The 22,375-nt window shown below is 41.7% G+C and overlaps 2 protein-coding genes across 4 annotated transcripts; both read right to left on the bottom strand.

The window, feature by feature from the left end:
- Window positions 1–1,045: 1,045 nt before the first annotated feature.
- Window positions 1,046–11,571, bottom strand: znf296 (zinc finger protein 296). The gene is made up of 3 exons (XM_043216652.1): window positions 11,376–11,571; window positions 8,674–9,006; window positions 1,046–4,100 (listed from the first exon to the last, which is right to left on the bottom strand). The coding sequence occupies exons 1-3, from the start codon at window positions 11,425–11,427 to the stop codon at window positions 2,575–2,577; spliced, it is 1,911 nt and encodes a 636-aa protein (XP_043072587.1). The 5' UTR covers window positions 11,428–11,571; the 3' UTR covers window positions 1,046–2,574.
- Window positions 11,572–12,720: 1,149 nt separating this feature from the next.
- On the bottom strand, window positions 12,721–21,645 carry LOC122362993 (CLK4-associating serine/arginine rich protein). Of its 3 annotated transcripts, none has more exons than XM_043264835.1 (21): window positions 21,513–21,645; window positions 20,599–20,738; window positions 20,377–20,474; window positions 20,143–20,244; window positions 19,444–19,523; window positions 19,250–19,334; window positions 19,024–19,163; window positions 18,818–18,914; window positions 18,597–18,675; window positions 18,425–18,498; window positions 18,110–18,151; window positions 17,282–17,464; window positions 16,636–16,959; window positions 16,338–16,514; window positions 15,572–15,611; window positions 14,519–14,579; window positions 13,556–13,614; window positions 13,414–13,460; window positions 13,219–13,307; window positions 13,031–13,055; window positions 12,721–12,926 (listed from the first exon to the last, which is right to left on the bottom strand). In XM_043264835.1, the coding sequence occupies exons 2-21, from the start codon at window positions 20,695–20,697 to the stop codon at window positions 12,884–12,886; spliced, it is 1,944 nt and encodes a 647-aa protein (XP_043120770.1). In that variant the 5' UTR covers window positions 20,698–20,738; window positions 21,513–21,645; the 3' UTR covers window positions 12,721–12,883. The 3 variants fall into 3 exon arrangements, 2 of the variants coding, with proteins under 2 accessions (XP_043120770.1, XP_043120769.1); XM_043264834.1 differs by having other exon boundaries at window positions 20,599–20,741; window positions 21,513–21,632; XR_006253182.1 differs by lacking the exons at window positions 12,721–12,926; window positions 13,031–13,055 and having other exon boundaries at window positions 15,568–15,611; window positions 20,599–20,741; window positions 21,513–21,632.
- Window positions 21,646–22,375: the final 730 nt, after the last annotated feature.

The raw sequence follows: 22,375 nt of genomic DNA, 5'->3' as shown, positions 1-22,375 counted from the left end.
GTGGGGTATTTATTGTGGTCTGTGCTCGAACTCAAACACATCTCAAAGTCCACACGCACCTGCAAGCTTGCTCGGTCAGTTAGCCGTCACCACACCCTGACAGGCACGCTGCATAAACGTGATTGGTCAGTAGAGATAAACATGGGCCAGTCCCAGCTCAGAAGGGGCGATGTGTTCGAAAAAAGGTGCAGAGAGGCGGCCCAAAAGAGACAAAGGGCACCTGGGAATGTTTTCGTCTGCCAGAGGCCATCTTAACTAGGAGAAGCTCGTGTTACATTATGTAATTGGGCCCGTGCGGCCACCAAATGGTGCGTGGCTGGGGTGGGTGTATAAGGTTTTAATGGAGGAGAAGCGATGCAGGTCCCAGGGCGATCACCTGTGATTCAGAGAATCGGGAATTTTTGCAGAACTCCCAGAGTTGTAAATGACGTTTCGGAGCCCTCCCTCATGCTTCGATATCTTTCTCAGAGATGGCGATAATTGGAGATGGGGTGAGAGCTACATATGGTCCCTTCAACCCAACCTCCCCCAGCCCAGGCTGAAAGCTCATTAAAAAGGTTGCTTGTTAATGAGCTAGAGGGATCACGGAGCATCCCACTCATTAGAGGGGCCAGAGACACCGGAGTGAAGGTTTTGTCCCATTACAAAAGAAGAGAGCTGTTAAGATGACTCTGCTCCCCCTCGGGTTTCTCAACATCCCGTTTCGATTCTTTCCGGCTTTGTCTTTATCATCTCTCCAGATGTACAATCACACATTTTTTTATAGACGCGTAATCTACCTGACAAATCTCATTTATTCTGTCAAACCATATTCTTTGAAAGCCAGCCTAAATGACCCAGCACTTTAGTCAGATATGACTGTACAACTAACGGACTATGACTCAACAGTAGCCGTTAGAGGTGAGCGGTTCATCTGTGCAAATACTGGTGAATTCGTGATGCGATCTGAGACATGTAGCGGCAGGTTGGACTTCACCGTTCGTGCCGTCACACTTTCTGCTTCTCACATACTCACACACACACACACACACACAGACACACACCCTCCGACTGTGCCTCTGTCTTTTAATTATCATACAAATAGGCATGGAAATACAAAATACACAGCAAAGTTGTGGGCTACGCAGGGAATTCTGGGAGAAATCACGCAAGACATGACATTTCGATCAACAGAAATTATTATAATAATATACAGAGGACAAAAAGAGCTTTGTTTTCGCTGCTCCCTGAAGAAACGGACACAACTGGATGTCCAACCATTTTCACATTTGTTAATACAAAAAAAAAAAAAAAAAAAAATTGCTTATTATATTTGATTATTTATTCTACCATATATGTTACCACACGAACATAAACCGTAACATAACAGTTCCCTGACAATGATAATCGTATAAAACTGTAACAAAGCAAACATTCCCTGTATAGATTTATATCATATATCTCTCACACAAACGCAAGTGCTCTCTCAATGGGTCCGCCTTTCAGAAGGTCAGTGCTGTCGTTTCCTACCCAGACTTTCATCAGAAATGAGGCTTTTCATTCGCACGACCACAAAAAAAAAAAAAAAAAAAAACCTGGAGAATTTTTTTTTAAAAACAAAATAAACAACTTTTCATAGCATTTCTATGTGCTCGGCAGTAAAACAATATAGTCTGTAAACAGACTAAACAGGCTCACAAAATACAAGGAAAATGAGTTTGTTGTGCAGTATAGAGGTTATATAAACAAATATGTGATACATTTTTGTGGAATGTTACAAAATGTCAGCACAAACACACACACACACACTAAACAACAAACAAAATGGCAAACAAATGCTCTTTAACAGTAATAAGTGACAGTGAACATGTATTGCCACAGACCCAATCAGTCCTATTAATATACAGTAATCAAATGAAAACAACCCTGTCAGATAGTTGGGAAAACAAGCTCAAATCGGTCTACTGTTATACTGTGTATTAACTAGACCAAGGGGTGTACAATCCTGCTCCTGCAAAGTTCAGCTATTCTAACACACCTAAAGACTTTGATTAGTTGTTTCAGGTGTGATTGATTGATTGGAGTTGGAGCCAAACTCTGCAGGACTGTACACCCCTGATGTAGAACACTCCTGATGTAGAACACTCTCTAACACAATTTTTGATTTTTATGAACCATGAACCTTTAAGGCCCTGTGGTAGAGTGCCACAACAGTGTAATCCCACTTCGTAACTGCATTGTAGAATTCAAAAATCACAGGTTGCTTAGTCTTTCTGTGCGATTGTCTTTTGGGCTCAAAAAAGGTGACTTACAACCATCTCCATACGTCTCTGACTGTGCTCTACTAGATGCAATTCTGGGGTTCGAAGTGCCTTGACGATGATGAAGAGTTCAGGATTTAACAGCAGGCACTTGTACTGATAACAGAATCTATCAAGCCTCGGACAGTATCAGCATTGTGCTCTAAAGCGTCTCTAAGTACTGTGGTGAAATTGAGAAAAGACTTCTCGATTTTTGATAAGATGTGCATATTGGGTTGTGGGCAGAAGATCAACAAGCTTGGTGGTTTTGGTCACGATCAGTCATATGCTATGTTTATACCGTGGCTTGACCTAACGCCACAGTGCTGCCCGTTTCCTCAGAGGTAGACTGCTCATCAGCGCTGACCCTCATCTCAGCGTCCTCCTCTTTGAGCTCCTCCGATAGGTCCGCATTGGATTCTGTGAGCCTTGTGATGGGAGCTGATTGATCACTGACAGAGTCGTCCTCCAATTTGATGCCGAGGCCACTATAATCAGAAAGCGGGCCCTGGCTGTACGCGCCGGCGCTGGCATGAGTGAGTCCATGGACCTTCTTAAGGTGTTTCTCCAGCGTGGCATAGACAGTGAACGGAACGGAGCAGAGCTGGCACTGAAAGGCAGCACGTGTCCCACGGGCTCCGTGTGTTTTCATGTGGCGTGTGAGTTTGCTGCTTTGTGCGCAGGCGTAGCTGCAGAGGCCACAGCGGTACGGTCTTTCGCCTGTGTGGCTGCGCCGGTGGACCGTCAGATTACTGCTGTTGCGGAAACACTTTCCGCAGAACTCGCAAGCCTCTTCTTTCTTCTTCTTCCCTGCTCCGCTGGTGACCTGCCTCCTTTCGTTCTCCCGCTGCCAGTCCTGGAGCATCTCCACGGCTTCCACCTCCCGCTCCCATTCGCCTTGAGGATGATCTTCCCGTTCTGGACGCTTTGGTGTGCAGTTGCCGCTGGCAATCCCGCTCTCGCCGCTTCCACCTGTATCTCCGCTCTCCAGAGAGCCCTCTGAGGGGCTGCCATAGGGTGATGGCTGCTGCGGTTCACCTTGACCCTCTTCGTCGGCTTCTCTATGAGCCTGGTAGTATCGGAGCAGACTGCGATTGGACTGCGAAGACGTTAAGATCAGGCTAGTACCTCCCGGAGGCTTCGCAGTCTCCGTACCTGCTCCGTGACCAATGGAAATATCATTATCTCCCTGTCCAGCAAGTTTTCGTTCTTCATCTGCAATGACAGAGTTGGGATCGGTTTCCTGTCCAGTGGCAGGCCGGCGGTGGCTCCTCATGTGTCGTGCCAGTTCGCCGCTCTGGGAGAAGGTGAGCTGGCACACGCCGCAGTGGTAGGGCCTATCGCAGGCGTGAGTGCGGCGGTGGGCGGACAAGCTGCGCAGTGATTGAAAAGCCTGGCCACACAGCTCGCAAGAGAAGGCTGCGTGAAGCGGAGGAGTTGAGTGGGGAAAAGGTGAAGCGGCCGGTGGAGACGGGGATGGGGAAGGGACTACTCCTCCGCTGTTGCAGCTAACCTCCGCCAAGCGCTGCAAGCACATAGAGAAGTTCAGGCCCTGCAGGTCACGAGGTGCGATGCTGGAGCCGTGGGGAGGCTTATGCAGGGGGGCGGATCGCCGAGAGGATGGCTGGAACGCAGAGGCCAGTGCGGCGCCCAGGTGACGTGGATCCATTGTGGCTGGCGGTTTTGATGTCTGTACGAGGCTGTTGTCGTCCTCCACTTGGTAGATGTTGAGGGAATGTGCGTTCTGAGCATGCTGGAGGAGAGTCCATGCGCTGGAGAACATGCACTGACACACCTGGCAGGTGAAAATAGAAGGCTCTTCTGTTTTGGAGAGAAAGAAAGAAATTTTAGTTTGTCAGAAAGAAAAAAAAAAAAAAAAAAATTGTGTATTTGCTTGTGAAAAGTACTTAAAACATTTATTTATTTATTGTAAATGGCAGAACATTCAGGAGATTCCAATGTAGGTTAAATGCAAACAAACTTTCTCACGCTATAACCTTGTATATTTCTAACAAAACATGCTGAGTGGACCGGAAAGATGTCGTCATGACGACATGAAAATGAAACATCAGAAAGAAAAAGCTGCAGGCGTATTTGATCATTTACAGAAAACAGAGCAAAACAGGTAAAACCACAAATACATGTGAAAACAGGGCAGGTACAGTCCAAGGCTATAAAAAAAAAAAAAAAAAAACATTCTTATGCCATACTGCATGGCTGAAATCAAACCATATTCTGAATGCATGTGTCTGAATGTTGTCACAATGCTATAATAAAATAATACATCGAATATACATTCAAGAAAAATCATGGTGAATGAGATTTACTTTTGTTGTCTGGGTACCTTTGCACTGAAACGTGTCTATATCATAGTGATCCAAAATCCGAAGGCAAGAAATGACAACTTCGAAATTTGAATATTTTACGAAACATTACGATTTGTAAAGTGGAATCACATATTATATTATGTATTATTTAAATTGTAAACTATTTATACATCATGCTTGGGAAAAAAAAATAAAAAGTGGTCTGAACTTTCAGAATGAAAATATTTTCTTGGTGTCAAATGAAATCTGCACCATAATTTTTTATGTAGCTATTTTTCTTTTAATCCTGAAATTGGAACCGGTCATGCTTTCTTGCTAATCACCTACATCTGCATCCTGCTAAAACAGTTCAAGCGGTATGCTACAGTCTACATGAGACAGAAACCATCCTCCTGACCTAGTGCATCACCTCACGGAAACACGTTTCCCTCATTTGTCTAATTTTTTCAGGCACATTTTTCAGGAAAGCTTCATGTCACAAACCCCTGCAGGTGTCAGAGCAATAATGAGCGGGTAATAGCGCCGCTGTTGAGTCAGACCTGAGCAGAAAGCCTAGTTTGATTAAAGGTGTGCTCACAGGAGAGCAGGATGACTGCGGAGAGAATGATTGAGACAGAAGCAAATGAGCACGGATGGGCTCCTTTAGCAGCTCTGGTGGTATTTTTAAACGTGGTTAGCTTTGTCTCTATTTCAGAGAGCCGCTCGCCAATTAAGCTGCAAATTGCTAATTAGCGGAACGGGGCAAACGAAGGTTTTATGCAAATGAGTCCTGACTCAGCCTCCTTGATAAATGGGGTCTGTCTGCAAAGAGGATCCCGAAACTGAGAGGAAAATTCATTTCATTTTTTCCATTCTCTTACAAAGGGTTCAAAGCAGAGTGCTATAAGCCTCTTTTACATCTCCTCGAGTCAAAATCCTTCTGCATTTTATTGGGAGGGGGCAAAGAAGAAGATTAAAAAGAGCCTCTCCTATTCTCTTCTCCCGTACTCGGTGCCCGGAGAAGAACTCTAGTCAAAAAAAGCAAGCAAGAAGTCGATCTCCGAGCCTTCGGGGACGGAGGTTAAAACGGGGATGAAAAGGGGAAGGATGGAAGAAAAGGGTTTAATTTAAGAACAAAAAGAAATAGCTGCACAGGTCATGAAAAACAACAGAAAAATCGTCGCCCCTGTGACTGCACCTTCGCCCCCTCCAAACAACACCCCTTCTGCTTCCAAATCTCTCCCTCGGGTGGAGAGCGCGAGGAGGGTGGAGGGGGGCTTTTGTCTCAGGGTCTTGGAGTGAAACACAATACCCAGCCTGTCTCTCTCTCTCTCTCTCCTCTCTCCCTTTCTTTCATTCTTTCCCCTCACTCTTTTTGTAAGGATTCCCATTTGGCCCAGGGTAGCAATTGCATATTAAGCAGAAGCAATAACCGCTAATTAAAAATGCAGATTGGCTGAGAGCGCTAACGAGCAGCAGGCAGAATCTTCTCTCTCTAGGGAACAGAGTGAGAGAGGGAGAGAGAGAGAGAGAGAGAGAAAGAGAATAAAGGGGCAGTTGAAATGAAGAGCTAAGAGAAAGCAGGAGGAAATAAAAATAAGACTATTGACACATTGTCTACACTAATTCAATAATCCATTCCTCTGCACCGCCGTCTCCAAAATCTCTCTTTGTCACTCTTTTACACCCACACATGAGCACAGACACACACACACACACACACACTCCTGTCTGATGGGTTGTGGGCTAACTGAATTTTCATTGGATGAGTCAAAATGAAACGCACACAAAACGCCCTCATCCACCCAAGTAGCAAGAAAATGTATCCTTTTGGGGTCCAAGATTCGCCAAGAATTAGGATACATTTAAACTCTCAGTACATAACGTTTTTTTAACCAATACAAATACTTTTAAACCCATACAGGTTATTCAATTATTTAAGCACATAAGCGTTCAAAATGCTATGTGAGCGATCGATCGTAATAAAAAAATTTAAATCTACATTTAAAAAAAATCGGAAATGAATATGTATGATTACAAATCAAGTATGTGGTAATATTTGATATCAATAGATAAGCAATACAGTAGCATTATTTACATGTGGCAAAATCAGTTTTTTTTTCCTCTTTGGTTGCGATTATTAAACTTTGCTTTTTTAATGCTGTAACAAACATCATATGTTATCCCTATTCCTACAAATGTTAAATAAAAATAATAAAAGAACTCTTGTTTTTGCTTCGGGATGCATTTATAAAACTGATACTTCTTGCAGCGAAGATGCATTAAATTGCTTCTAACCGACAGTAATGACACTTACATTGTTTTACATACAAATAACGTAACAAATGCTGTTTCAACCATTTTGAACACCGATAATAAGAAATATTACAGAACTGCAAAAACCATAACAACTGTAACAACTTTATTTATCACATACTCGTTTTTTCAACTTTTACACTTCAAACAGTTCCTTATCAGACCTCATCTCATTCTTCTGTCACTGAAAATCTTTACGTCAATAATAACCCAAGACAGTAAGGAAATGAGGAAGTAACACATTAGTATATTTTGCACGTCTCGCCCTCACACCTTTATCAGCAACGTACACCTTCACACACACACACACACACACACACAAAGAGGAGGCAAAAGGGACTTAAACCCAGAGTAACAAGAAACTTTGACGGACGGAAGCAGAGCACAAAAAGGAAGGAAGCGCAAACATGTGTACGTACATAAGGGAGTGACCCAAAAAAACGAAACAAGTTTTGCTGATAATAATCAATAATCACTCGCTTGCCTCTATAAACACTCAGTAACTACAAACTAACAAATGTTTGCTTTGCTCATGCTGTAGGGTGAAAGAATCCTGCCCATATGAGGAAGCAGTTCAGGTCACGGTTCAATAGCATCAAGCTGAGAAACACCAACACCTGCACAGGCCGACGATTCCCTTTAGGGCCAACTACTGCACTGAAAAACACTGAAGTAGCTTTGACACACACTACTGTAACACACACACTCACGCCGACATCCTGTTTAACAGTCAAAGTAATGTTTTACCAAAAACTCTTAGAAATAAAGGTTCTTTATTGGCCTCATGTTAAAGAGCATTCAATATCCCTGAAAGCCTTTAGCCTTTCATTTAATATTAATGCGTTCAAACCTGCATATTAGTTTTTTTACTTCGTTTTTTCTCTACACATCTATAGTTTTGCTTCAGAAGACACGGATTCTTTTATTGGATTCGTCTGGATAACCATCGTGTTTGCTTTGTTTGGTTCTCAAAGCGTCAACCATGTGCGCTTGTATTATATAAACTCTAAGATATCTTAAAATTGTAGTTTGCGTTCACCTGAAGAAAGAAAATCACATACATCTGGGAGAGCATGAGGATGCACGCATGATGAGAGAACGTCCCATCGTGACGAGAGCGTCCCGTTACGAACTGTTCACTAAAAAGGCTCTTTTGGGAACCCAAAACGAATTCGTCGCAAACGCTCACACACACCCCTTTTTTTTTTAAGACGGTGCGCCGCTTCAACGTGCAATAGATTCATAACTCAAGGTCAGCGGTGAAAAAGTGTCAAATTTTGATACTTTATTTTGAATAGCGCAGTAAGAGGATGGGAGCGAAGCAATTCACAAAGGACTCTGAGAATAACACACCATGTCAGCACCTGCTAAGACTGACATTGCTGGAATAATGAGGGGTTTGAGGAAAGTGTGTGTGTGTGTGTGTGTGTGTGTCGCACTGAGAGCTCTGGGAGTTGTGCAGTTTGGTGGCCTGACTGTGCTGTGTTTACCTGGCCACTTCACCTGAGAGACAGAGCTAAGGAGATGCTCAGGTGTGCTCAGGTGCCTTTCCGCCGTCCCCCAGGGTGCATGTATAAGTGTACGTTTGCTCGCGTGTGTAGCAGAACTGCCTATCTCTTCCACACAATTAGGCCTGGCGTCTCTAACTCACCAACTCACCAAAGGCCTCAGTGCCACAGCAACGGCAACCTAATGAGCCGGACTGGGGACGAGGTCGTTAAACGAGGGGACAGTTTTACAAAAAAAGACACTAATTAGCACCTAGAACTCACCGGCTCGGTTGGCCTCCACCCTCACACCTGGCTCTTCCTTCCATCTCCTGTCCGTCACACGCCGGAGCTCCACGTAACCCGTCTCCACCTGGGTTCCTTGGCCGAATCGCTGCGTCCAATTGGCCGGAGAGGGAGGAGTGTGGACCTGAGACCGGGGTCTGGCCGTGCCGCACCCGCCCTGTTTGTGCTGGATGAAGGTGAGGATGTGGGCCAGTGGAAAGGCTTGACCACACTGGCCACACGTCAACAGGTCGCGGCCTCCGTCGTCCGTCTGAGGCACCTGCTCGGGCGACGGCGAAGAGTCGGCGGGGATGGCTGTGGAATCCGGAGCGTCTGCGAGTGGAGCAACGCCACAGAAAAAAAAAAGATGTAAAAACACTGTTCAAAGAGTCCCCTGGAACTCTTGAAATGACCCAACTTGAGCGTCTCTGCAAAAAGCCTCGTTTCTCTTCTAATGTGCTACTTTCAGTTCTCTGCAGTCGTCGGCGCGCTGCTAAACTGTCATCATCAGCACGGCTCTGTCTGGTCAGCAGATACTGACCACTTCCTGTGTCTCTGCCACCGAGGTCTGCTTTGCACAGGAAGCAGCGCGATGCAGCTCCGACCCGCTTGAGCAATTCGCCCATTAGAGCATGCTGATGTATCAGGCACTTTGCACTGTAGTCGTCCTACCACGCTCACAAGTCTGCTGATCTAAACAAGGTGTCTTTCACACCACTCATAACCGCTGTAGCGAATGAGTGATGCACTATGTAAATCTAGACAGACCAAAGCTGTTTTTTTTTCTAAAAATACTATGAAAACAGCTTTACTTTGAGAATGGCTGATAAAACTTTTAATGAAACTGTAAGTCACTTTAATATTTTGTCCCTTGGTGCATATGATGTTGTTGAACATACAAAAACGCTAAACTGTAACTACTACAGACAGTGTTTAAGGATGCAACGTTGCTGCATTTCATTTACACAGCAGCACAACGGCATCGGCGCCACCCGAGGTGGACTAAATCTGCATATTTTATGCTTAAATTTAATTTTTACACACAGTGAATTTGTGCAGACTGTACCCGGAGCACCTTTAACTTGGCTGTGTAGAGACCTCGAGTTAGGAGAGGAACTTGCCCTTTGGCCTGGGTGCCGCTGTTGTGGTCATGGACTCCAGAGCGCTCACTCACACACACACACACACACACACACAAACACACACACCTTACAGCCTGGACTGGATCCACCTGCCCGGGCTAGGCTGTCCATGCCGATGCAGGTACAGACAGTCCCGGGGAGGGGAGGATTTCACCGGTGGTTACTCAAAAATGTCACCTTTCCTGTTTCAACAGCTCTGGTTGTTTGTGCCGACACGCAAAAGGCGCGGCTGCTCTCTCTCACACACACACACACACACACACACACACACACACATTAGTAACTGGAAGTCCGACTCGTTTGAGTGAATCGGTTCCTTCGAGCGATGCGTTTTAAGCTTTCAGCGGTTGTCACGGACCACGTGAAAACATCTCGCTGTGTGTATTTATAATATATATATATATATATATATATATATATATATATATATATATATATATATATATATATATATATATATAAAATATCAACATTCACAACATTATTTATAGGCACGTTGCGACTTATTGCGGTTTTCTTTTCACGCTTGTTTATAATTTAGTGTCTCAGCCTTGATTTAGCTCAGTCAGTTGGAGCCTAAATGTAATTCGTATTTGGGTTATGAACAATATTAAAATTGCATCTCAAAATTAAATCAATTAGCATTTAAACAAAATAAAAACAAATGTCTCATATCCGCGTTCACAAAACGGTCATAGTAACAGTGACGCCGTAAATATATTTTATTAAGCTTAATTTGTCATTTACCCTGCTATTTGGTTTTTTAAAGCAGCTAACAGTTACGCTTCAGCCCCTCTCTGAATCAAACGATTCACTGAACAAATACGACTCGCACATTAAACTAGACTCAAGTCTTGTGGTCAGGTGAGGCACGCACAGCTGCCCACAGTTAAAAGATAAAAACAAACAGCAACAACAAAAAAGAAAAGATCCTGTCATGATCAAAACAATATTTCGCAGCAATATGAACGCGCATACGTTTTAAGGGGACCGCGTTCATCAATCAATTATTTATATAAATAAACAAAACAATATTCAAGCGGCGCGCACTTGTCAGCGGGTAAAATAACGTGCTCGCCAGCATCGGAAAATTACGATTCGTGTAAATGAAACGAAACCTGACGGAAAATTGTAGAAGTACAGGCGCTAAGGTATGAAAGTGGCGACACGAAACATAAAGATATTGTGAAGATGCAATAAGGAAGTGCTATGTTATTGCACCAGCTCGGTCAGGGTGAAGAAACTTAAACCTAAAATCTCTTAAAATAGCCCTTAAATATAACCCGACACAGAATGGCTACCGATACGACACTGGAGGCTCGTGAGCGACACGTATAAATAAAAACATGAGGGTAGGTTATTATTTCAACTCCAATGTCAAGTTCTGCGCGCACACCGGAGCGAGCCACAAACCACGTGAAAAGTTAAGTTACATTGATTACGCCTAACTGATCACCGATACTCTCGTTCTCACACTCCCGCGTTATTCACATTCGTTTTCCGTAAACATGCGCGTTTTTCCCGTTTATAGAGGATAAAGTTGTGTTAAATCCAGCTCACCTTGCATAGCGCTCAGGTGTTGCGGTCTGCTGCCGAGTTTACGTCTGGACATAGCGAGAGAAGATCCTCTAAAACTACACCAGGACTAAGCGGACGCTGACGTTATGAATCTCATAAAACGGCAGGGATGTGCGTCTCGACTGTCGTTCAGTGCTGTGCCCGTCAGTGTTCAAGTTCACACTGTCTGCTGGCCCACAAGGAGGAGGAGGAGGAGGGCATGAGCAACGCCTCCAGCCCTTCAGCCCGCCCATCATCATCATCCTCCTCATCCTCTTCTGCCCCGTCTTATCATAATTGACCTCGTTAAACAACTCTTCTTGGGCAACATCATGAGGGCCGCTTTAAGCGATCTAAACTGGTTTTATCCTTATCTATCTGTCGTATTAGAGGAATTATGTAAATAGTCGCTTTGATGGCACGCAGCTGCTGCTCTGACACCAATAAAATGCTGTTTAAGGATGTGGGTGAAGAGGAAGTGGCTTTATCGAGGTCGACTGAGACAGGTGTTTGTTTTGCTGTCCGGCTTATTTCGAAACCCGAAGTAACTGCCGCTTGACTTTCAGACACTTGCTTCTCTTTTGGGGACGGCGGAGGTAAATACGAGCACGAGGGGAGTGCTGATACTCGTCTTCGTGTGTATGAAGCGGTCAAAATCCCAAACGACGGCAATTTTTGCCGAAGCGCACGCGCTTCTAATAGCGAAGAGCGCCACCTGGCGGCCGCAATGGGTAGCGGTTATTTCCTACGTACACGAGTAAAACGCACAAGCCAGTTATTTTTCCCCATCCGTGATTAGCTTTTTATTTCAATGTCAAAATCCGTGATCCTAACACAAGCAAGAACCACCAGACATTTTACACCGTCGAGTGAAAAAGGTCAAAAGGGCGTTTATTTTCTGTGAAAAAAAAAAAAAAAAAAAGTCTCTTAACATGAAGGGGCTATATACACACAATGAGGTAAAATGGGTAGATTCACCAGTTAAAGAGTCGGATTACCCCCCTAAAAGTCTTTTAATCACCCTCACTTATGTCGTTTTTCTTCCATAGCAGACATTAGGCAGAATGGTGTTTCCTAAAAAGGATTCTGGATCAACATGAGGGTGAGTAAATGACAGAATTTGCCTCTTTAGGTGAAATCTGATGATTACTGGGGGTTCGAGACACAAGGAAGAGCATACAGTGCATTTCAGTCTTATTTCTCCAAATTCAGCAGAGGTTAACTCCAAATAATCAGCAAATCTTATTAGAATCCTAGCAGCTCAAAGCATTCCTGGCAGCCCTGCTGTATATCATCAAGAACGAAAGGCGAAATGTGTTTTCAGAGTATGATGGTGTTATTTTTTTATATTTTAGAAATGATTCGTTTCCACTGCATCCTTCAGTTTAGAAGATGTAAAAGAGAAGCGGACGTGAGTGAAATTCATTTTATTGATATTTTTCTCTTGCCATCATGGTCACCATTCTGTTTTTAACGTCTTGTGGTCTTGACTTGTCTAATCAGCTGATCCTTCAGTACCGGTAATGAGGGCTCCGTGATCTTGAGCGTGATCTCCTATTAAAGGAAGACAGTAGAAACGTGATTTGAAATGAGCCGGAACAGTAGTAGGTTAAGAAGAAATGGACAAGTGTGGCTGGTCCAGACTGGTTTCAGCATACCTTCTGGATGAGCTGTAGTCCCGACCTGTAGGGTGTTCAAGATTTATGATTAGCATCTTCTTCACGACTGAGTTTCTGCACATGCTTTAATGGTTACCACACTGTTATTTACAACTAAAAACTAATTCAATCCACAGAAAAAGTCTTGTTTCAGTATCTCTATACGGAGAGCTTGTTCTTTGGCTCACCGTATTTGGCATTGGGGAAGGGCGAGTGACTCTGACGTCCATACTGTCTCTCCCATTCATCTCTCTCTTTTTCCCGCCGTTCCCGCTCCCTACAAGACCAAACAATGACCAAACTGTATCCTCTTCTTTACAAACCGAGAGGACAGTTACCAGAACATGAACAAGCTGCACATGTATATACATGCTCGGACTCACTTCATGCGTATTTTCCGTGCCATTGCGCGAAGGACTCCCTCTCGTTCCTGCGATGGGAGGGGAAAAACAGAAGCGTTAAAGTGAAGAACTACCTGGAGTCACCCCTCCTACCCACATACCGACTGCACACCCACACTTTTACCTGACGCTTGTGCTCTTGTTGCTGGATCTTGGCTTGTGCTGCCTTCTTATCCGCCTTGGCTGATAAAGGTGAAGAGGAAGGTGAGGCAGGGTCAAAAGGCTTTTATTTTACATAATATACACAGCTTAAGAAAACGGTATATACACTAATGTTCAAAACTCTGTAGTCAGTAAAATAATAAAAAGCATACTTTTGACGAAATTAAAAATTTATGACCAAAGTGATACTCTTTGCTGAGAATAAATCATGTTTTCAAATGATTCTTTGATGAATAACAAGCTATAAAGAACAGCATTTGTTCAAAATATAAATCTTTTGTAACAATGTATATCTATGCGATCACCTTTTATTAATTTACCACAACAGGGGTAAATATAAGTATTACTTTCTTTGGGAAAAAAAAAACCTGTTCCCAAACCTTTGAACCGTAGTGTACACTGTAAAACTTTTTTTTAATTTAAAATAAATGCTGTTCTTTTGAACCTTTTATTGATCAAGAATCCTGAAAACAAGTTTTCAACACTGATAATAAATCAGTATATTAGAATTATTTCTGAAAGATCATGTGCCACTGAACACTGGGGTAATGATGCTGAAATTTTTTTTTTTATTATATTTTTTAAAAGCTGACATAGAAAACAGTTATATTGAAATTTAAGTAATATTTCACCAAATATTACACCTTTTTTGTATATGTGATCAAGTAAATGCGTCCTTGAGCATAAGAAATGAAAAAAAAAATTTAATTTAGAGACATGCTAAAGATTGCATTCACCAGTGTTATAAAATCATTTGTTATTAAAGTCTGAGTTTTAATTTGAGTGTTAATTGACGTCAAAGTTTGAGTTTTCATTTTTGAACATTACTTGATGTCGAAAGTAAGAACCGACAGAAATGAGATTGCAAAATAAGTACAAATATAAAGCTAACTGATATAAGTGCACGCCTGCATCAGCCACTTACATTGCTTGTTTAGAGCCTTCTGCATACGGAGTTTGAGCTTCTCTTGTGGCGTCATCTTGGGCTGCAATGGACACAAAGACTTTAGAAGAAGTACGATGGAGAAGTTTATGCAAAGAACAGCGGCTGACAACAAGGAATGTATTTTACCAGCTTAAACTTGTGTCATGCAGAAGGAAGAGAGTGTTTTAATCTACATCCAGATCATTTATATGCTTGGAGGTCCTGTTTTTAAGAAATGGCCGTGATGTTTATGTTGTAGATGCATTTGCAGGGACACGGCAAAGCGCGAACAGACAATTGAAGGCAGCCAGCTCTATGTCGACTCGTCTTCTCACCAGGTCGGGCACATCAACTCGATGGAACAGTTACAAAATGGCAGCTACTGTAGCCATTTCAGAAGGCGCTGCCTTGAAGCTGTTCAACCTTTACACACAAGGACAATCTGTATTGACTTATGCAGGTGTGTTTGTGTGTGCGAGTGAATGAAGTTGCTCTGCCTGTCTTGACAAGCCCAGAGCAGAAGCAACACCTGAGCTGTTTAACTGCTGAGCAAACCTGCTAAGAACCTTTATTCCTTTGTAGATTTCCTTTCATCAGCTCATGTTCATTCACAGGTGTCTCTCAACAACCCATCATTCAGATAATACTTAGCAAGATAAATGAGACGTACATGTATCGTTTCCCTAAATGGAAGACAAATCTATAGCGTTTCCAAAGAGCACACAGAAATATCTGGGTCCTTTAGAGAGAGATAGTCGGTCACTTCCTGCCTCTTTCTTATCCGGAAAAAAAAAACAAAAGGGAAAAAGTTGAGTTGGGTAAAGCTCAGATATGGCTGCTCTTTAAAAGACCATTGCATACTGCAAATAGATGGCAGCTGATCACCAAGTGGACAGCCAATCAAAAACACATTTCAAATGAGAACATGGGCTCTTTGCAGAGCCAAGAGATGGGCAGGAGCCCCAGTCTGATTGTTAACTGCATCAGCCTGTCAGGGGTGAGGGAGGCGGAGTCTTTAGCAACAAATTCGAGATACATCAAATTCTTACTGACTTTGGCAGCTCCAGTCTCTTTACCACCCGGAGTTTCAGGTCTGGCGGAGAGGGGAAAAAAAAACAAAACATTTTTGGTCAGTAATTACTTTTGAGGCAGTAATACAAACAGTAATATAGGACAGTTATATTAATGATAACAACAATTATTTAAAAAAAATAATAATAAAAAAAATCTCAATACTACTAATAAAACTTGTTTTGCAATGTGACCACAGACTGATCAGGGGTCAGCCACCTACGGCAGAGGAAAAAGCTAGAAAAACTTTAGTTTCATACACGAGATGGAAGCAAACCCTGTTTGTATTGTTCATTTGCACATGTGGGTCAGTCCAGAAACATGTTCTGTTCACACTGGAAACCTGATATTGGCCACATTTAAAACAAAAATGCTGCCAGCTATACCAAAAAAAACTGATTTGAGCAATTGAGAACTAAAGCACACAGTGTGAACATGTAGCCTAAATTATCAAAACGAGTTGAACAAAATCTACTACATGACTTATTTGTCATCTGACATAATTTTACGAGCATCTCCATTCAGAACTAAATTGTAATATTTGCCGGTTTTTATTGCACTAGGCCGTATCCTATTCTCAAAACCAATCCAAAACCTTTTAAATTTAAATGTATTCGAATTTTTTTTTTACTTTTTCCTCAAAATCAAGAAATTTACATGGATCACATTTTTCTGGTCGGAAAAACGCAGCTTTGACTTTTTGATAACAAGGCGGTGTCTTTAGCGCTATAGTTTTGTTGCAGCTTACTTTCTCAGTTTGTCTGCAGAAGCAGAGGCAGGTGGAGCAGAATGGGACGAGGGGGAAAGGCTGCGGCTCGCAGCGGGTGAGTGGGAGGGACTTTGACTGATGCTCCCGCCCCTCCTGTATGCTGAGCTGCGACTCCGACGGCGGTAACGATCACTCGAATGAGAACGCGAGCGAGACCTGAGGGAGAGAGAGATTCTTCCGATCAGTTTCACTAAAGAAAACTCTTTAAACTCTTCTTTTTCTTTTTAAAAATCAAAGAATCTTTAAGGGTTTGAGCATCTTTAGCAAGATCTCTTGCCTGGTTCGTCTGCGTCCCGTGTACCGCCTCCCCCTGTCCCGGTCTCTGTCCCTTTCACGGTTTCTGTCTCTACCCCGATCTGTGGAACGGGACCTAGTCCTGTCGTATCGTCTCCTTGAACCAACTCCTCCACTGCGCTGTCGTGAGCGGGAATCAGACCGCCGGCGAGAACGAGATCGAGACCTGGAGTAACGGCTGTCCCGGTCCCGGTCCCTGCCCCCACGAGAACGGCGACTCCGCCGGGAACGCGAGGATGAGCGCGAGGACCGATGTGAAGAGGAACGGGAGGAAAAGGATGAATGGCTGGAGGAAGACCGTCTTCGGCTAAAACAGAAACACAATGTGCTATGTTATTACAAGCAACTAAATAAAAGACAAGCCAAAGAGCTTCCAGTTAATTATCCCATACCGTTTTTTTTTACCCTGAATTTGCCACAAAAAAAATAATCAACAGGCTAAATAAGCAACTCAGATAATGGTTTGGCTGGTCCTTCAACTTTTTCAAAATATTACTTAACCTCAACTCGCGGCCGTTCTCTTAGCACACTGGGTACATGCTATCACTGCTGAACACGATTATAAATAAATGAAGAAAAAAAAAAAAGCTACTAAAGGAGCCATAAAGTAGAAAGGGGAAGTTACCGACCGGGAGCCCCTGCTATGACCTGCGGTGTTGGAGGAGGTGTGGCTTGACGCTGCTGCAGGTGGGGCTTGTGCGGCTGAGGCTCCCTCATCATCACTGCCCCCGAAGCTGGTGATGAAGGTGATCTTATCATTGCCTGGTGTTCGAGAACGAGAACGTGACTCTGAACTTGAGTCAGACTCTGGCCTGAGAGAGAGAGAAAAAAAATATTAAGGAACATTACTATTAATGCGTGATGTACACTACTGTACAAAAGTTTCCAATCTTTGTCACATGATCCTTCAGAAATCATTTTAATATTTTGATTTGGTGCGTCATAGATATTTCTTATTAGCACCAATGTTGAAAACAGCTGCTGTTTAGTATTTTAATTTAAACCATTTTAGGATGAAAACAAAATGTCACTTAAGATCAATTTATAATAAAAAAAAAAAAACAAAAACTAAAAACCCCTGATCCCGAACTTTTGAAAGGTAGTGTATGAAGTTGTAATCAGTTAAGGTTTAATTTTTTTTTGTGGTCGTACCGTATTGTGCTTGTTCATTTACCCTATTTTGACATTTAGATTACCTTTGCCATCTTCTAACACTCAAAACTAGAAATTAAAAACATGAATAAAACTCTTAAATATCTTTTAAAACTTTAGTTTTTTTTACTGACTTTAAAGTATGATCTATTTATTGGTTATCAGCAACATGAAAAGTCATTTAAAAGTATTTGTCAGAAATTCAGTCTTGAAGCAACTAATTTCACTGATTTTAGTGCTTCATATTACATTGCATATACATCATTTGAAACGAATGTGCAAAGTATCAATCCATGAACGCTTACCGTTTGTAGGGGTCATATGTGGGACTGTCTCTTCTGGCATAGCTGTTTTGAAATGTTTGAATTCAATTCAGTTAACCAATTTCTAATCAAAATAAAAATCACAAACATGTATACCGCTGCATACTATAACATATACATACATGAGATGAATTGTAAATGTCAGTTAATCAAGTAGTAGTCAGTAGAACCAGAAATAAATAACTATAACACTATAAGATGCTACTAAGTTACACTTTTTCATTATTGAGAAAAAAAACAAAACACAATCTCTCATTATCTTTGGAAATTTGAATCTGATATTGTTTGAGTTATTACCTGGGTGGGCTGATCTGCCTGCCTTTCATATACTTCTCTCTAAACTCTCTTCGTTGTCTGCGAGACCGCCGGCCCTGATGGAAACGAACAACATGATTATTATTGTTTGTAATAATAAAAAGTACGACCATTTTAAAAGGGAGGGAAGATGTTAATAAGATTCGGCCCATACAGAGTACATGGCCTTCTCTGCCTCCAGTGCTTTTGCATGTTTAATGGCCTCCACTTCCTCCTTGTCCTTCCTCAACATCCTGCCAGAAAGACGGATGGGATTTTAACTGCTTTTAACTATTTTAAATATCACATTTGTACGAGATCATTACAGTGCATTCATTCAGATCTTGCCCAAATACACTCAAGAGGTGAATTTTAGTTAAGAACGAGCGAACGAACCATACAAAGTCTCCATCTGCCATGCCGTAAGTGGTGGCCATCTTGTTAATCTCAGTCACCTGCTCTGTACTGAGTTCATCTACATCCACCTCAACATCTACAAATTGGAAAAGCATTCACAAACACACTGTATTATTCAAGTGTATCAAATTTCTGAAGCGTTTTTAATGAATTAACGAAAGTGTTCAGAGTTTGAAGAAACACACCAATGTCAGGGATGACTTCGTCTTCCTCAGACTCGCTGTTTTCTGAGTCATCCTCATTTCCCTTCTCCATCTGTTCATCTGGTTCAGTCACTGTGCTATCTTCGTATGTATAACCAATCTGAGCTTTCTTCTCAGCGAGTCTTAACAGTAGGAAAAAAAAAATCGTGATTTGACAGAGTGTACTTTTAGCCACACATGTTTTAAGTACTGATGCACAAGTTCGTACTTTTTCTTTTCATCCTCATTTGGTTTTTGTAGGCCGCCGTAGAGTTCATCCACATAGATCTGGTACAAACACTGCTCTTCAGAGACTAAAACACGAAAATAATGTTTTTTGTGGATTCTTCCAAATTCATCACAAATATTACGGTTCATTAAAAAAAAGCAAAAAAAGCAGATTGAAATCAAAAAGAAACTCACTGTTCGCAAAGTCATTCTGCACCAGACCTCTATAACGCTCATAATTGCACTTCCTCTCTTCTGATTCCTGCTCTGGGGTGCTGTGACAGAAACAATGGACTCAATCAAAAATTACACAAAGCAGAAACCACTTCAGCATAATTTTATCAAAACTGGTAGGTCTTCAGTCATTTTGAACTGAACATTTTTGTTTTAAATTGCATTTTTTTATTTAATCAGAATTGCACAAAAGATGGTGAATTAACTTTGAGCACAAGATAAAAATAATAAAAATAATAATAATAATAATTTCTCACAAAGAACCACCACCATAGTACACTTTAATGGGATATATATATCAAACATGATGTCTAAATATATATTAAAATGCAACCTACTAGATGTATACATGTCTATAAATATTGTTATAAGCATTTAAAGAACATGCATCCTAATATCTATGGTATTAAATATGATTTTCTTTATTTCTCCTACCAAATGCACCAATCTGCCTTTCATGCACTGGATTTTAAATACGTTTTTTTAACGTTAACAACGTGTTAATTTAACTTATTTTATTTATGTTTATAATAGGATTTTTTCGCGTTTACATTTTTATATAGAAATAAATGGCGCTCATTTAAATGAATACTGTCTAGCATGAAGTCCCTTTAAATCCATTTTGCTACATGACAGATGCATTAAGATCAAACTACTCACGTAGTGTTGAGGAGAGGCGGTGTATAGGTGGGGATGTAGTCGAGGTGTGCTCGGACATCAAACCTATCAATCATGTTGCTGGTATCTCCTTGCCAAGGCATCCTGTGAGAACAAAAGATGAAAAATCTATGGATTGCGATGTTATGTCGCTGTGAGAGCCAAGTCAGCATTATTTAACTGAAATGAACTCAAAATCTCGATAACACATCACTGATCTACACGCTAGTCACATACATGTTGAGGGGGCTTTCAGCCGCCAGAGCTACAGCTGAATCCAGGTGGATTTTGTACGCCCGGCCATGAACCTGCAGGAACTGGGCTGGATCCTTTTTCTACACAGAATAAGAGAAGTGCGACGGTTCATTTAAAACGTCTGTCCAGAACCAAGATTAAGCCAGGTTCAAAAAAAGGAAAAAAAACCTAAGAATGAAAGTGCAATCGAGGTCAGAGACGTACGATTTTCTCATAGTACTCTCTGCGTCTCTCCCCACGCCGCTTGTAGTCCACCATCATCCCGCGCAGTTTGCGCTCATGTTTGCGGGCCTCCTGCCACATGACGGCTCCGCTTGGGGTTGGGGCGCGTCGGGGCAGGGCTGCTGCTATGCAAAACACACAGGTTACAAGATTACGAATGCCATTCTGAATAGGAATTCATCTTTTGAATTCACTTACAGAAAAGTGCTTTCACCACAGGAAAATGCACATCAAAAACATTATGCTAATAACGAACTGCAATAATTATAAATGAAAAATGAGACACAAAATTGTGTCACGTGTCAGTCATTGTGCAATACAGCCGTCATATTGTTAACTAAACTAGTTAACTAGTCTTACTGAACAGCAAGTGCCCAAACTTACAGAAAAGGTTTATAGGTTATAGATTAACTAACCTTAATTAAAAAAGTTTGACACGGTCAACTTCTGAGTACAAAAGGATTGGGTTTGCTGCATAAATAACATCAAAACTCAATAATAATGGTTGAAACGCGTCACCTTTGCATAGTAAGTGCGTAATAGCACATATTTAACTACTCGGTTAAAAATTAATTAAGTTAAAACAACATTGATAGCAAAGTGGCTAAAGCCTCCAAGGCTAACTTCACATACAAGTCAATTCTGAAAGTTATTCAAAATATTATTTTGAACGCACATCAAAGACTATTAACTACTTAGGTCGTGCAACTTTAACGCAGTGTTGAGATTTACAGCTCAAGCCAGATTATATATAATGTTATTAAACGCTGACGGAGCCGCTAAAGCTAGCGGGCTAGCTGGCTATATTTTACCTACAACGTTAACAAACAACCGCCGGTAAAGCGATATGACCGTCTCCGGATATCTTTTGCGACTTCTAGAATTCAATTAATTACCTGTTTCTGTTTACAATTTGTATAGTGTGGTTTATCTCGATAGAAAACAAACGGCGGTCACCAAATGGAAAAGGCCGCTAGTTTACATACACGCGCACACGCCTCCCAGCGCACGCGCTCTCGGACCATTGAGCTGAACGTCTGAAGTATGCATTGTATTGTAGAACCTGATCTCTCCTGCAGGGAGCGCTCTCTGGCTCATAGGCGTTGTTGAGTACATTTGTGTGCGTTTTAGATATGCTTTGATATGCTGTTTGGAGTAAAGTCCAAATATGCATATCGTAAATTGGTATGGATGCATGTAGCTGTAAATAACTAATTATTCAGTTTAGTAACTGTGATCAATCTGGTGGTTAGCCTATATATTTGGTAGTAAATAAAAGTGTTGGTTGCTCTTTGTGGAACTGGCATAGCTGATAATATATATTGCACTGTAAAGGAAACACTTTACAATAACGTATAAGTGTATTACTAACGCATCTGCTAACAATAACGAGCAATACATTGTTACGGTATTTTAATCTTTATTAATATTAGTTAATAAAATATAGGCGTACAGCTGTTCATTGTTAGTATCACCAAACTGTTAATATCTTATGTCCATTAAATAAGCGTTAGCAAATGTTGCAAAAAAAGTATTTTTCAGTGTCTGTCCGTGTAGTTAGCTAATGGTAACAAATGGAGCTTTATTAAACATTACTTCATAAAATATGTCAGTAATAAATATATGTGTTGTGCTGCAGGTTAAAGGTTAAAGCTAAAGGTTTCCATTGCATTCTTTTGAAATAGCCTATGTAAAACATAAAAACGTGGTTTAATGAACCGGCCATTAGGTGGCAATACTGGCACATTTCACAGATATG

This window comes from Puntigrus tetrazona, chromosome 18 (assembly GCF_018831695.1).
Source record: "Puntigrus tetrazona isolate hp1 chromosome 18, ASM1883169v1, whole genome shotgun sequence".
In the NCBI taxonomy this organism is placed as follows: domain Eukaryota; kingdom Metazoa; phylum Chordata; class Actinopteri; order Cypriniformes; family Cyprinidae; genus Puntigrus; species Puntigrus tetrazona.
The sequence above is the reverse complement of the archived record's forward strand: the minus strand, read 5'-3'. Positions and strand labels throughout refer to the sequence as shown.

What these genes read in the sequence shown, in the direction of transcription:
- znf296 (XM_043216652.1), bottom strand. Translation starts at nt 11,427, where the DNA reads ATGTCCAGACGTAAACTCGGCAGCAGACCGCAACACCTGAGCGCTATG. An exon ending in ACACCTGAGCGCTATGCAAG is followed by an intron (nt 9,007 to 11,375) that starts GTGAGCTGGATT and finishes CTCCACTCGCAG; the next exon opens with ACGCTCCGGATTCCACAGCC. An exon ending in GGTGGAGGCCAACCGAGCCG is followed by an intron (nt 4,101 to 8,673) that starts GTGAGTTCTAGG and finishes TCTCCAAAACAG; the next exon opens with AAGAGCCTTCTATTTTCACC.
- LOC122362993 (XM_043264835.1), bottom strand. Translation starts at nt 20,697, where the DNA reads ATGTGGCAGGAGGCCCGCAAACATGAGCGCAAACTGCGCGGGATGATG. An exon ending in AATGAGGATGAAAAGAAAAA is followed by an intron (nt 19,164 to 19,249) that starts GTACGAACTTGT and finishes CCTACTGTTAAG; the next exon opens with ACTCGCTGAGAAGAAAGCTC. An exon ending in AAGAGACTGGAGCTGCCAAA is followed by an intron (nt 14,580 to 15,571) that starts GTCAGTAAGAAT and finishes TGTCCATTGCAG; the next exon opens with CCCAAGATGACGCCACAAGA.